This window comes from Schistocerca americana, chromosome 5 (assembly GCF_021461395.2).
Source record: "Schistocerca americana isolate TAMUIC-IGC-003095 chromosome 5, iqSchAmer2.1, whole genome shotgun sequence".
Taxonomy (NCBI): domain Eukaryota; kingdom Metazoa; phylum Arthropoda; class Insecta; order Orthoptera; family Acrididae; genus Schistocerca; species Schistocerca americana.
The window spans coordinates 246249634-246262226 of NC_060123.1; the positions used below are offsets into that span (position 1 = coordinate 246249634).

General features: G+C 38.1%; 1 protein-coding gene across 2 annotated transcripts in view; it reads left to right on the plus strand.

Moving 5' to 3' along the window:
• Positions 1-10866, plus strand: part of LOC124616168 — a 35403-nt gene extending 24537 nt beyond the window's left edge. For both annotated transcript variants that reach the window (XM_047144448.1, XM_047144450.1), the window contains exons 3-5: positions 939-1073; positions 8748-8908; positions 10535-10866. In XM_047144448.1, the coding sequence (XP_047000404.1) occupies positions 939-1073; positions 8748-8908; positions 10535-10666 (428 nt within the window). In that variant the 3' untranslated portion in view covers positions 10667-10866. The remainder of the gene's footprint in view (positions 1-938; positions 1074-8747; positions 8909-10534) is intronic.
• The last annotated feature ends 1727 nt before the right edge of the window (positions 10867-12593 follow it).

The following is a 12593-nucleotide window of genomic DNA, read 5'->3' on the forward strand; positions in this document are numbered from 1 at the left end:
TATAAAGTTAGCGATGTGAACCAGCAGCCTACAGTGCAAAATAGTCACTTGAAGATAGGTGAATAGTTGTTAGTCAAAGTATCATGGCAAAAAGTCTACATTATCCGGCTGCTGTCCCAGAACTTCATGGCATACTCCTTAAGATATGTTACAAATCGGAGACACTGATAGGATCCACATTTGTGTTCTAAGGCTGAATCGTCACACATGCACACTGGATGAAAATCACTTTACTTTCAGTCAAATGTGTCACTAAACCATGCTCTTTTCCCGAACATTTCACACTCGCTTTCAGACACAGTAGATAGATCCTGAAGAATTTTAATTTCTCTTAGAATTAGATGGATACCAGCTTATGTACATGGCTGACAACTGGTACTTGGAGATTCTGTCGAAGAAACATCACAATTGGAGAAGTTCATTCTCCCTGCTGCTTCTAGTGATAATTTACAAAATGTATTTCTCTGTAAAAGATCGATCTTGTAACATTTTCTTCCCAAAAACAATAAGATGGAAACAGCAATACCAGACCACAGCTGCAAACACGCATAGGGATCCCAATTGAGCTGTATAACATAAGCACATTCTGAAGTGCTCAGGGGGATGAGGGAAGTTGACACGCCTCTGCGTGTTAACGTATCCAGTGCACAAAGATACTTAAGGAATCATGACTACATCTAGAGCTGTCAAAAATTTAATGAGGTGCTATTACCGTTGATAACCAGAGAATATTTCATCAATGAATTAATTGAAGCACATATTCAAAATAAACATTCTAAATGAAATATTATTTTTCAGTACATTGTTTATCTGTTCCATGACTAATTGCAAATACTGTAATAGATTTTAAGAGAGAAGTTTTTTGTGGACTTACTTTCCAAATATCTCATTTTCTCTTTTTCTGCATGAGACTTATGGAGTTTGTTTTTTCATAACAGCATCGTCTGTTATGTACAGTATAACAAATGTAACGGGACCATTTCAAATTGGCCATAAAATTACAATTAATATGCCATCAAAACAAGAAAAATCTTCAAAGACATCGCCCAGGAGGATACCTAAGGCTGTAGAAGGTAAATGTGGTAATTATTTGTATACTTATATGTATCATAATGTGAAAAACTTTAGTGTGTGTTCATGTTTTACTGTATCTCCAGTACTATTGAAGGGGTGGAGCAATGAAAAAGAAAGAAAACTGCACACCACAAAAAATTAAAAAATGAAATTAATGTAGATGCTAAAGTGGTGATATATCTAATGATTATATAACTTGTGAAACAAAAACGCATGTCCGCGCGTGCGCGCGCACACTAACACACACCAGTGCCATGGACTTTATGATCAGTTGCTTGCGTAGACAAGATGTGGCATGGCTACTGGGAAAGTGATGACTGTGTGTGTGTGTGTGTGTGTCAAAATTAGGATAATAATGAAAAATTGGTGTGGGGGAGGGGGCAGCAACATCTGTTTGACGAATTGAAGCACATGCCTCATCAGGATTAATCCTGCTAGTGGGTGAGCATCATGTAATGCACAATGTTGAGTGTGAGATTGTCTTACTTTTTTTGCTCAGTTGTAAGAAACGCTGCCTTAGACTGGATTCACAACGCGCACAGCAGGATTTGATGCCAAGTTTAATTCGCAAACACACTTGTAAGAATGAAAAGAACATTAGCTCTTCTTAAAAGACAGCTTTTTTTTCTCTCCTTGAACCAAGAAAGGATCACACTTGCTCAGGTAGGAGCAGCTAATGTACCATCTTCTTTCTGATTTGGTTGCTCTTATCTCAAAACAGATAAACTGTCGACTGCCTTAGACAGAACAACGAAGTAACTTTGAAGTCTTTCTTCAGTCAGGTGTGAGGTCTGAGAGGGTATGTTTATAACATTACCTCAGTGAATGAGAAGTTTATTAAAATTGTCACTCGTCTGCAGAAAACGCTACGCATACTGGTTAACGTAGATGCTTCTGAAAGGGATATATTGGTTGCCAACCAATGGTAATTCCTTGTAGTGCATTTAGCATTTTGTGTACTTGGTGTTGTCGACATTCTGTAAACTCACTGGCAGGTGTTAGAGTTGAAACATGCCTATACTAAATGCACATACAAAAACAATACAGTACAACCCTGCTTTTACGTTCCCGGAATTAATGTTTTCCCCGCCGTTTATGACGTTTTTTGTTGGTCCTGTCAAATTTCCTATGCCCAAAATGTTAATTTGCACCTGATTTTGCACCAACATATTGTCATGTAGGAGGTGTAATTAGATGAATGACGAACACTAGCTTCACTTAACGAAGGTTTATTCAGCACTTGCACATACAAGAGTGCGAAGCGAACTGCCTCCGGCCAGAACACATACAGTATATATACAGCTACAGAACATTCCAGTACAATGATTTTTACCATTTGTGGATACTTCTAGAATATACTCAAACTGAATATAGAAATTAAAATTGTACAGTCCATGTGAGTTTTGAGTTCACAACCATCCATGCAATAGTTTAATATCATAACCACTACACGACGCTGCTACTCAGCTTCTTCTGCGACATTGCTCCCTCCGTAAGAGAACAGCATCTCTGTGTTATGTCCCCCTAGTCCGGGAACAAGTCGTCAGTCCTGCATACTCTGATTCTCGATGACTGATGCTCATCCTGCTGGTGAGCTTAGAACTTCTTTTGCCACCACGCTCTTCGTCACCTTTCTGCTTGTTGCCTGTCGCTGGAGGTTCAAATTTACCCTGGGTTGCAGGTCATCTGGGAAGAACCCATGAATTTTTTCATCCGGGAAAAAGCCGGGAATTTTTTTAGAATTCCGGGAGTTTTTCATTGTTTTAGTTAAATTTTTGTAATTTTGACTGGTAAGAACCGATACTCTAACAAAGGATATTACTGTATCCCGCTACTGCAGAATAATACTTATGTAATAAAACATGAACGAGAGAGGAGGGGGAAAAAAAAAAAACTTAAATTGCAAAGGAAATGTGCCATATACGACGACGACACACAGTGCTCAGGCAAGCGTCTGCCAACAGCAAAATGTGTCAAAGGCCTTAGGAAGACTATGCAGTACTTCATAACAACAAATTGCCTCAGTGAGTGTGAATACACAACTGTTTACCTGCTTACATTACATTCATTTTAGCAGTTACGAGCGGGCTCATGCACATGCGCAGTTGAATTGCGTTTGAGTAGTAGATTCTCCCGCTTCTGGTTACAGGAATGTGGCCATTGGCCCTGCAAGCAGTTGCAGCAAGTAGCTAGATGCTACCGGGAAAAGGGGGTGCCAAATTCATATTCTTGAGGAAAAAACTTGTTTCACAAAGCACCTAGCATCCAGTGCACGTTTGTCTCTCGATTGTTCATATGATTTTGAAACGCTTCCCTGTTGGTTTTTTAACATTTTTGAACACATTTTAAGTTCATTTCTGAATGAACCATAAGTTGATTTTTTAATGTGTGCATAGTGTACACAATGTCTCTGTCAGGAGAATCCTCGTCGCATCTAGAAATGTGTAATTTCTTGCTTATCTCTTGTTTTTGTTGGATTTATGTATCCTATATTTAATTTTATGTCACACAAAACAGCAAGTTATTAGCTAATAGGCAACGAAGAGTGCAAATGTTTATGAAGAGTTCTTGTTCTCCCGATTACAAATAATCCCGTCCGCTGTTAATCGCGAGGTGTTCTTTTTTTTAAAAAAAAGAGGGGCAGGCTGTCAGACAGGCAGACTGGGAGCAGGAGAGGCACCACTGGAAATTTCAATTTCCACTGTTCTGAATATAGTTTGATGGCATCAGTTACGAAATATACACGTTTCAATTCCACAGAGCGAAATACAGTGACGTGCGGTAGAAGAATGCTTTATGAAGAGGCGTGGCACTACACTTTGGCATACTTAAAACCAAATAATATGTCTTACATTTCCTCGAACACACGTTCTATGTTTCAGCCTTTTCAGAAAGATGTGCGCTACATGATGAACATACTTTTGAAAATTTTTTTGATCCGGTTTGCAAATTCCATAGATCCGGGGCTGATGCGCAGAGCAATCTGAGTTACAGTAGGTAGTCTCGACATGATCCGTGTTTAAATTTAGTGAGTTTGCTGTTTCCCATTCATTTACTCTCATGTTAAATGAAAAAAAAAGTGAATTTCTGTGGCCGGGAGCTATCAAGTGAATTAAAATACATTCACATAATTACGGAAGGCTAAAATATGTCATTAGTTTCAGATTTTATTTCCACCTTTCTGACAGTCAAGCATTAATCGCCTTGCAGAACAATGAAGTTATTTTTGTCTGTTTGATAAAGAAATTTGACTTTTATTAACCTTTTCCACAGAGGCAGTCAATGTATTTGAAACAAATCTTTTATTCCGCAGTACTGGCTAGTTTCAACTGTTTGCTGCATTTCAAGTGCACATTTTCATTTTGTAGCATGTATTGCATTATGCCATAATAAAGAACCAAACATGATGTAATACAGTACTGGTGCTCCAATAAAACTTACATCCCGAAAACCACACTGGAAAGCTTAATGTCAGGTCGAGGTCTACTTTATTGGGAATCTGGACATACGAATGTGCACTTAAAGTATGCACTTTAAATGTGCACATTTTAATATGGTTCACGAAATTCCTATGCTCTGGGGGTATCCTGTGATGTCTTGTTTCTTTTATGAAATAATGTATGATCTTTCAATGTTTTACATGTACGTCCATACGGGCTTCCTACGTCATGATAGCTGCGCAAGCGCGGTGTCGCCTGTTGTCTGTGCTCTCTGGCAACTGCTGAAATGAACCTATTTCTAACAGGTTGCGGGAAAATATTGCGAATGGTGGCTTGAAAAGCGTTACTTTCATAGTAAATATCCTTTCACATAAGTTGAACTATGTGCAAGAATGTACCATAAAAATCAGAGCGTTTGACTCTCATTTAAAAATCAACTCTTTGATAACGAGCCATTTAGAAGAATTTCGAACCCTGAGGATCAGACATTTATGTCATTATTAAAAATTTTACTGGCACATTTGTGTGATATATCTTAAAGTGTAACACACGCAAAAAAGATCGACATTAATGCGAAAGCTTAGCTTCTCTTGCAGCTTATTAATCTTAGAAACCAATATTATATGTGAAAGCTTTTTCTTTTCTTGTAGCAGCACTATGTATATTAATTTAAACTATTAACTTTCCATGTTTGGGTGTTCGTGCTATTTAACAGTGATGTTGCTGTTGGCTAACTACATCACGTGTCCTATGCTCTGAATATCCGCTGTCTTCGGTTGGCGAGATCACATGACATGAGCTATGACTGGCTTACAAAAGTGCATCGCAATCTCGATTTCAATGATTCGGAAAGTAACCTGCAGTGTTTGGTGGAATTCCAATGTATACTTTCGTAATTCGAAAATACGATGTGTATGTGTTGCTGCACATCAAAGATATTTCCAAAACGTGTCTTTTTCCCTGAGTTTCGTTTTCTAAAGTGCCGGGAAAGTTTACGCCCGTGTGTAAAACCATAACCATTGAAAGGATTGATAAGGGAAAATATACTGTCACTTAACTTAACCAGTAAATCGGGGAAAAACCTGGGAATTTTTTTTTTTTCCGTGTCCGCGTATACACCCTGTGATGGTGTCCAGCGGCACACTACTAATGCTGTTCTTGAACAGTATGGGTATGTTTTCCCTACTCATTTGTATTAACTTGCAATTTTCTACATTTAGAGCTAGCTGCCATACATCACACCAACCAGAAACTTTGTCTAGATTATCACGTTATCCTCCTACAATCACTCAACACCACTACCTTCCCATACACCACAGCATCATCAGCAAACAGCCACTGACTGCTGCTTACTCTGTCCACCATATAATTTATGTATATGACAATAACAGCAGCTCTGTTACACTTCTATGGAGACACCTGACAATACCCTTGCCTCTGATGAACACTCACTGTCGAGGAAAAAATACTGAGTCCTGTTGGTTACTGGTTTTATGAGTTTTAGGAATTGTGTACAATTTTTGTGCCCAAGGTGTGAGGAGCTAGACAGACTTCAGTATGTAGTTTTGGAAAGAGATTTGAGAAGAGACTGAAGCTCATGGTAAGACTTTTGAAATTGAGTCACTCCAGTAGGGCATTTAAGTGGTGCATTGGAGAGCTGCTGGAGGTCCTCCAAAAGATCACTGTGGTTCATAATAACAGTGATGGAGTTACTGTGTACAGAGAGAGGAAAGGATTAGTTTTGGGGTGGTTAGTACTAGATGAGTGGGGTGCAGAAGAATGAGTAGCAGCAGAGAATAGTTCTCAAAATAATACCTCTCCCACCCACCCCAAAATGGATTTTGACCACCTGTAGTCTCCGTATCTTTCCTTAGGCCACTCTTGCACATAATCCCCCCCCTCCCCCTTTCCACTTCCATCATATGTCTCGTATCTGTATGGAAGACTAACTTGCAACATCTATCGCATACATTCTCCCATCATCTCCTGTTTTAGCCCAGCTTCAAGCATCCCATACACCATAAAGTGTGGAGCCCACTTTGAAAGTGGCAACGTCGTGTACTGCACTGCACAGCTATCTGTGTAGGTACAACTATGAGCAAATTATCTACCTGGATTAACATTACTCAAGATTACACATTTGTGGAGCATACTGCGCAACATAACGGTTTTGACTTAAACAGCCACTCCATTACTCATGCTGTATTAATTCTAATCTCAGCACCAACTTCAATGAATTAGGCAGGTGAACACACTCCCTGCAAAAGAGCCATTATTCCCACAACACATCCTGTATGTCTCAGGTAGTCTGTCAAGGATTTGTTTCAACCCCCTCTCCTGTTTTCAACCCATTCCATTGACCTGCTCCCAAACCAACTTATCAGTGCACTTCTTACTCCACCCTAAACCCCTCTACCCGCCCTTTGGTTCCTGCTGCATTGGATCACTCACCTTTCTGCTCCATTCACCATTCCACATCTCTTCCATTTCATTCACCTCAGTCAGGATCACTTCTTGCCCCAGTCAGATGACAGCGTTGTCTTAGGAAACAACACTGTACGTTTGGGGGGGGGGGGGGGGGGGGGGGGGAGGAGGAGATCATGAAGATCATGAAGCAATGTTTCAGCCTTCCTAAAAGGCTGATGCCTGTCCACAACTAAGCACATCTTCTATATTCTAGTTTAAATTTATCCTTATATACATATAACAGTAAATCCTGGCTTGCCTGTCAGTGCATACTGGCTTTTGTTTTGTTATTTAACTGTTGAACAGTACATTTCACAGTAAGTTTTTAGAACCAGTATTGTGTTCTTTGGTGTAGATGTCTGAAGAGTGCTGATAAGTGCATGTAGAATATCCTAATCCCACAATTAGAATCGCTGTAGAAAATATGTAATTTTGAAACATTTCAGTTATAATATGTGCAGGGAGGAAACTTCCAGTGTGAATGAGTGTGATACTTAGGATCATGTTAGAATGTAATGGTAGGCAGGATGCTGGTAATAAGTGTGTGTGAACAATTTTTGAATTGGCAGTAGGTCACAAGATATTGGCAAAAAATTGCAATAATGTGAGAAGCACCCTCATACTGTGTAGAATGCATAGTTATTAAAATACCTTATGTTTTTAATAATTTGTGTTACTGTTGACTTTAAAATAACAATTTCTCTTCTGTGAAATGATCTCAGCGTGATGGATTCTTGCAAAGTGCAGAATCAAGTTTGCCATATTTGTTACCACAGGAGTAAAACCTTTATACTAAAAACAATGGTTAAAACTTCTATGTCTCACAAGATTTCTGACATTTACTTGGTTTCCATCTGGGTTTGACTTCAGACTAGCGGTTGTAGGAGATTCCACAGGCTAGGCTTGTAACCCAAAGTTCTTGTATTTTAGTTCACAAAATAGATGTAGTTACAGGTATTCAGAGGTATTATGAGGAAAATGGAGGCCTAACTGTCTGTGTGTGTCTGTATCCAATGACTGACTAAAAGCTTTCATTTGAGCACATCACAAATGGTGATGGGGTAAATAGGATTATTTTATTTGTATGTTTTCATGAAGATGAAAACTCGGATGTATCTATTTATGAGAAACCCATTGTTGTTCGATAATCATTCAGTAGTCTGATAAAAGGGGACCATGTACTTCGACACGACCTGGGACCTTAGATTCGAACATCATTTACTGCATTAGGTATGTGGAAGGTTACAGTGTCAGAATGCCTAACGTGTGTTAAAAAATTCTGGACTAACATTTATTTTAGGTATATTGTAAAATTGTAGAGCTATGTTCTATTTTTGTTTACTACTTAAACAGAATCTGCACTTCATGTGTATACTATTTTCTGTTGTTGCAGGTGCTCCCTATAGTGAAATTTTTTTTTTACCAGTCTTATCCCTTGCATTCCAATATCATACGAAACCTTTTTTGCACTTTAAAGATAGACCACAACTCTCAAACAACTAGGCAATGTGCTTTACCTTGAATTGGTTCCATATTTGAATAACTCTGGCTGCAAAGATAAAGCATTTCTGGTGTAAATTTTAGCTACTATGTAATGTAGAAAGACAGACAAGAAGAAGATACAGGCTTTTAAGATTATTCAAAGATATGGACACTTTACTATAAACATTACATATTTTATGTTATCATTTGCCTATCATATCAAAACAACTTGTAATACAGGTAACAGAAAAAAAATTGTGCATTAAAAAGTGATATAATTTACAGATACCTTTAAGAGCACAGAGACAGTCAAAGAAGAAGATCTGGATACAGTGGCTCCACATGTTGGCAGTGCGTGGAGGAGAGTTGGCAGACTGCTGAATTTCAGTGATGGTGAACTAGATCAGTTCAAGATAGATTATAAAACTGAAAGTGGCATGAAAGAGGTAAATAGAGTCCATAAATGTAAGCTTATCTTAAGTCATTTTTTATGGTATAGATGAACATGTTTGCATGAAATGAAAATGTTGGCTTGGTTGCCAAGACAGTGTAGTGGGAAATAAGAGCAACCCCACTGAAATGTGAAAGTTATGAATTAATTTTGTTTTGCTGTTGACGAGGTCATTTATTGTCTCATGAATAGATAGCCAAAGAAGGTGTTACCATTTCCAAAACCTTCAGCCATGGCTAATTCACTCTTAATAATATTACATCTCATTGCAGATGTTATCAAGTTAATGTGGTTAAGCAGTAAATCTTGTCTCAGAAGTTACCTTTTTTATAACAGAGTCCTCAAGTTTCATCTGTGCTAGCTAGTCAATAATTGAACACTCTCTGCCAGGAAAGTAGACTGTAATAAGATTTATATCACAAGTACATTTTGTTAGACAGTCTGAGGTGTACTTTCAGAAAAGTTTACTAACTACAGCATCCAGTGTGAATCAAAATGCAGTGAGAGAGGCACAACTGTTGATGACCATCCATTAATTCACGTCATTTGCAAGATTTCAGACAAATTTAAGACACCACCTTAAAAATGTGGTACAATGTAAATATATTACAGATACATAACTTCATCTCTCAGATACATTTTCAATGTGATCAGCCATCTGAGCATTTTGCTGAATTAGCAAACTTTGTTGGAAGCCACAGCCTATGCCACTTGGATTCCATGTGAAAACTAATGTGCAAAAATCATGAATTACCAAATTGAAAATATTCCCTTTATATCACCACTGGATTTCATAACTTTGGAAGAGTGTAATGTTACTGGTATTGTCATTTGCATGCCCTGGCCTCCTTTTCCCATCCCCTAAATATAAGAAAATTATTTATCTGTATCAAATTGTTGCCCCACCGACTGGATATTCAGTTGTAAAGACAAAACTTAAGTTTCTTGTGTGTCAATATGTACATACGTATACGTAATTTAATTTTATGATGTGTCTGTCTTAGCCATACGCAAAATAAATGTTGTCCCAGTCAAGTCCAGGTCATCTTTTACCAACTGCATCATTTCTGTGCTATGAATAACTCATACTCCTACCTCACAGTAATCCTTGATGTTCAATCATTTTGAACACTGTTCCTTCTTGTTTTATTCTTAGCAATTGCAATGGCAAATAATCTTAGGCAGATGTAGTTTCCTGGCATCTTACTGATTGTTGAAATATCAACTTTATATCTCCAATGTCAGTTTTCCTTTCAGGCTTTTTCTTCCAAATATTCAGTTTTGCCAAGAAGTAAAAGGCGCACTGCTGTTATGTAACAGCTTTTAACCTATTGAATAAATGTGTGCACAGTGGATTTAACAGTGTACATCATGTCAGCAGAAACTCTTGGCCTGGATACAAAAATTTGCTTTGAGGGATGTGTGCACACCTTTCTTATGTACAATACATTCCTCCTCCTCCTCCTCCTCCTCCTCCTCCCCCCCCCCCTCCCACCACCACCACCACCACCACCACCACCACCACCACCACCACCACCAACAACAACAACAACAACAACAACAAAGTCACAAATTTTTGAATACGTCTCTGTAACACAAAATTTCACCTTTTGCCTTCCAGGTTATATATCAGATGTTACTTGCTTGGAAAAGAGAAATGAGTAGTAATGCAACGCGCGGCATTTTGTGCAGAACTTTGTGGTCTGCACATGAGTATGATGCAGCAGAAAAACTAGTTCCGGACATAAATTGAAAGTATCCTGCACTGTTCCAAAGGTTGAAAAGAAGAGTATGTTTGTGAATGAATGTGCAAGAAGATGAATATTTTTATTGTCCACTTTTATGTGTGGTGTATGTGTTTGTACAGTCAACTTAATTTTTGTACTAAACATAGTTAATGTGATTTGTATTATAACCAAATATCAAAATAAAATATCAAAAAATTTTTAAATATATTTTAATGTTCTTCCATCACCAATTGCAGGAATAAAATCTTCGGCAATGTAACTGAAAATTTTGCAAGTTATTTAATAAAGTCAGTTAAGTCTGAGGACTCAGTAGCCTAATCAAACTAGAATTCTGGAGAAAGTTGCTATACAGACTTCTTGTCAATTTACTTGCTCACTTGGCATTGTGTTAGGCTTAAGGAAGAAAAGTGGAATGTCTTTGTTGGAGATACATTATGTCGATGTAATTCAATGGACAAAATTTTCAACATTGTTAGTTTTACTTGTGGATGTTCTTTGGCTTTGAATTTTAGTGAAAATTCCACTATTTCAACAGAGAACCTGCCTGTCATGATTCGGTGCTGATGCTGTCTGTTGGTGAGATATCTCAGGTGCATTCTAATTTCATAGTGAGATGTGGTTTTTGCAGAAACTTGGGTCATAGACATATGCCAATGAAAGGTGACACAAACAGGTCATCAGGTTGGATGCCGAATTTGATACCACTAAACACCTTTGAACTTCCCTGGTCGTGTTGAGTTTGTAGGCAGTTTGGTTTTAGTACAGCCTCTGTCAGACCCCAGTCCTCAGTGTACCCAGTACAGTGTCACTTATCAGTTTTTCAGTTGTGTGGACGTGGATGACATCTTCAATTAATTTGTCAGTTCTGTGGATGCAGACTGCTTCTTTCATATGTTCTTCCCTGAAAGATAACTCAATAGGAGATATTTATTGTTTCATTAAGTTATCCGCCTGGTCCTTTCTCCAAGAGTGCTTGGTAATTGCTAATTCTGTCCAGCGGCCTTTATTTACATCTCTTGTGTCATTAAGTGTGGCACGTTTGACCCATTAAAAAATGAGCTCTGGTACAGGACATCGATAACACTGTGCTTTCTGAGAATGGTATTGTGCATAACAACATCCAGAAGGGCACAGATGCAAAATGCAAGAACTAAACATTGTTTCACGCAAAATATTGTGAAACATGCACTATATTGGAAAAGCAAATTTTTATACTTCTGATATTGCAGGATATTAACTGAATAATATGGCTAACTAATTGCAGCCTCTATATTAGCTTCTTCATTACCAGTTCTAGTCCTTTTACAGTTTTTACTTTGGAGTTCATGTAAGTAAGTTGCCATGGTCGCGTTATTGCTGACTGTTAGACATTGTGTTCTTAAAATAGTAAATTTGAAAAGCAATGATAGTTCTTTACTTGTTTTGGGAACATGAGTTCTCATAACCTTTATCAGGAGGAGGAAGGAGGGGGGCAAAAGTATGAACCATACTCATTTGTCTTCACACAATGACATGTAAATACTAAAGCAGAATAAAAAACAATTTTGCTAATATTACAAGACAGGCCGATTTCTTTTAAAATACACTGTTTTAAACACATTTATCTACACGTACTATACATATGCATATAAATGCCAGCTAAATATACAGTGAGCCCCATTTCCATTTGGACAGCTTGTGTAAAATTTCAGATTACGAGGCTATCTCCTGGCTAGTTGTGGTGATAAAATCCTTGAAGTTTCAGTAACAGTTGTGTAGGTCAAAGTGCTAGCATCACTTCAGCTGCTGTCCTTGCCGTGAATGTAGCACTATGTCTGACACTTATCGAAAAATGTCGGTGGAGCCGTGAGACACCATCAAGTTCTGTGTTAAGTTTCCAGTTTGCGGGAAAGAATTCGTTAAATTCGACCTGAATAAAGAGAGACAGGTTCC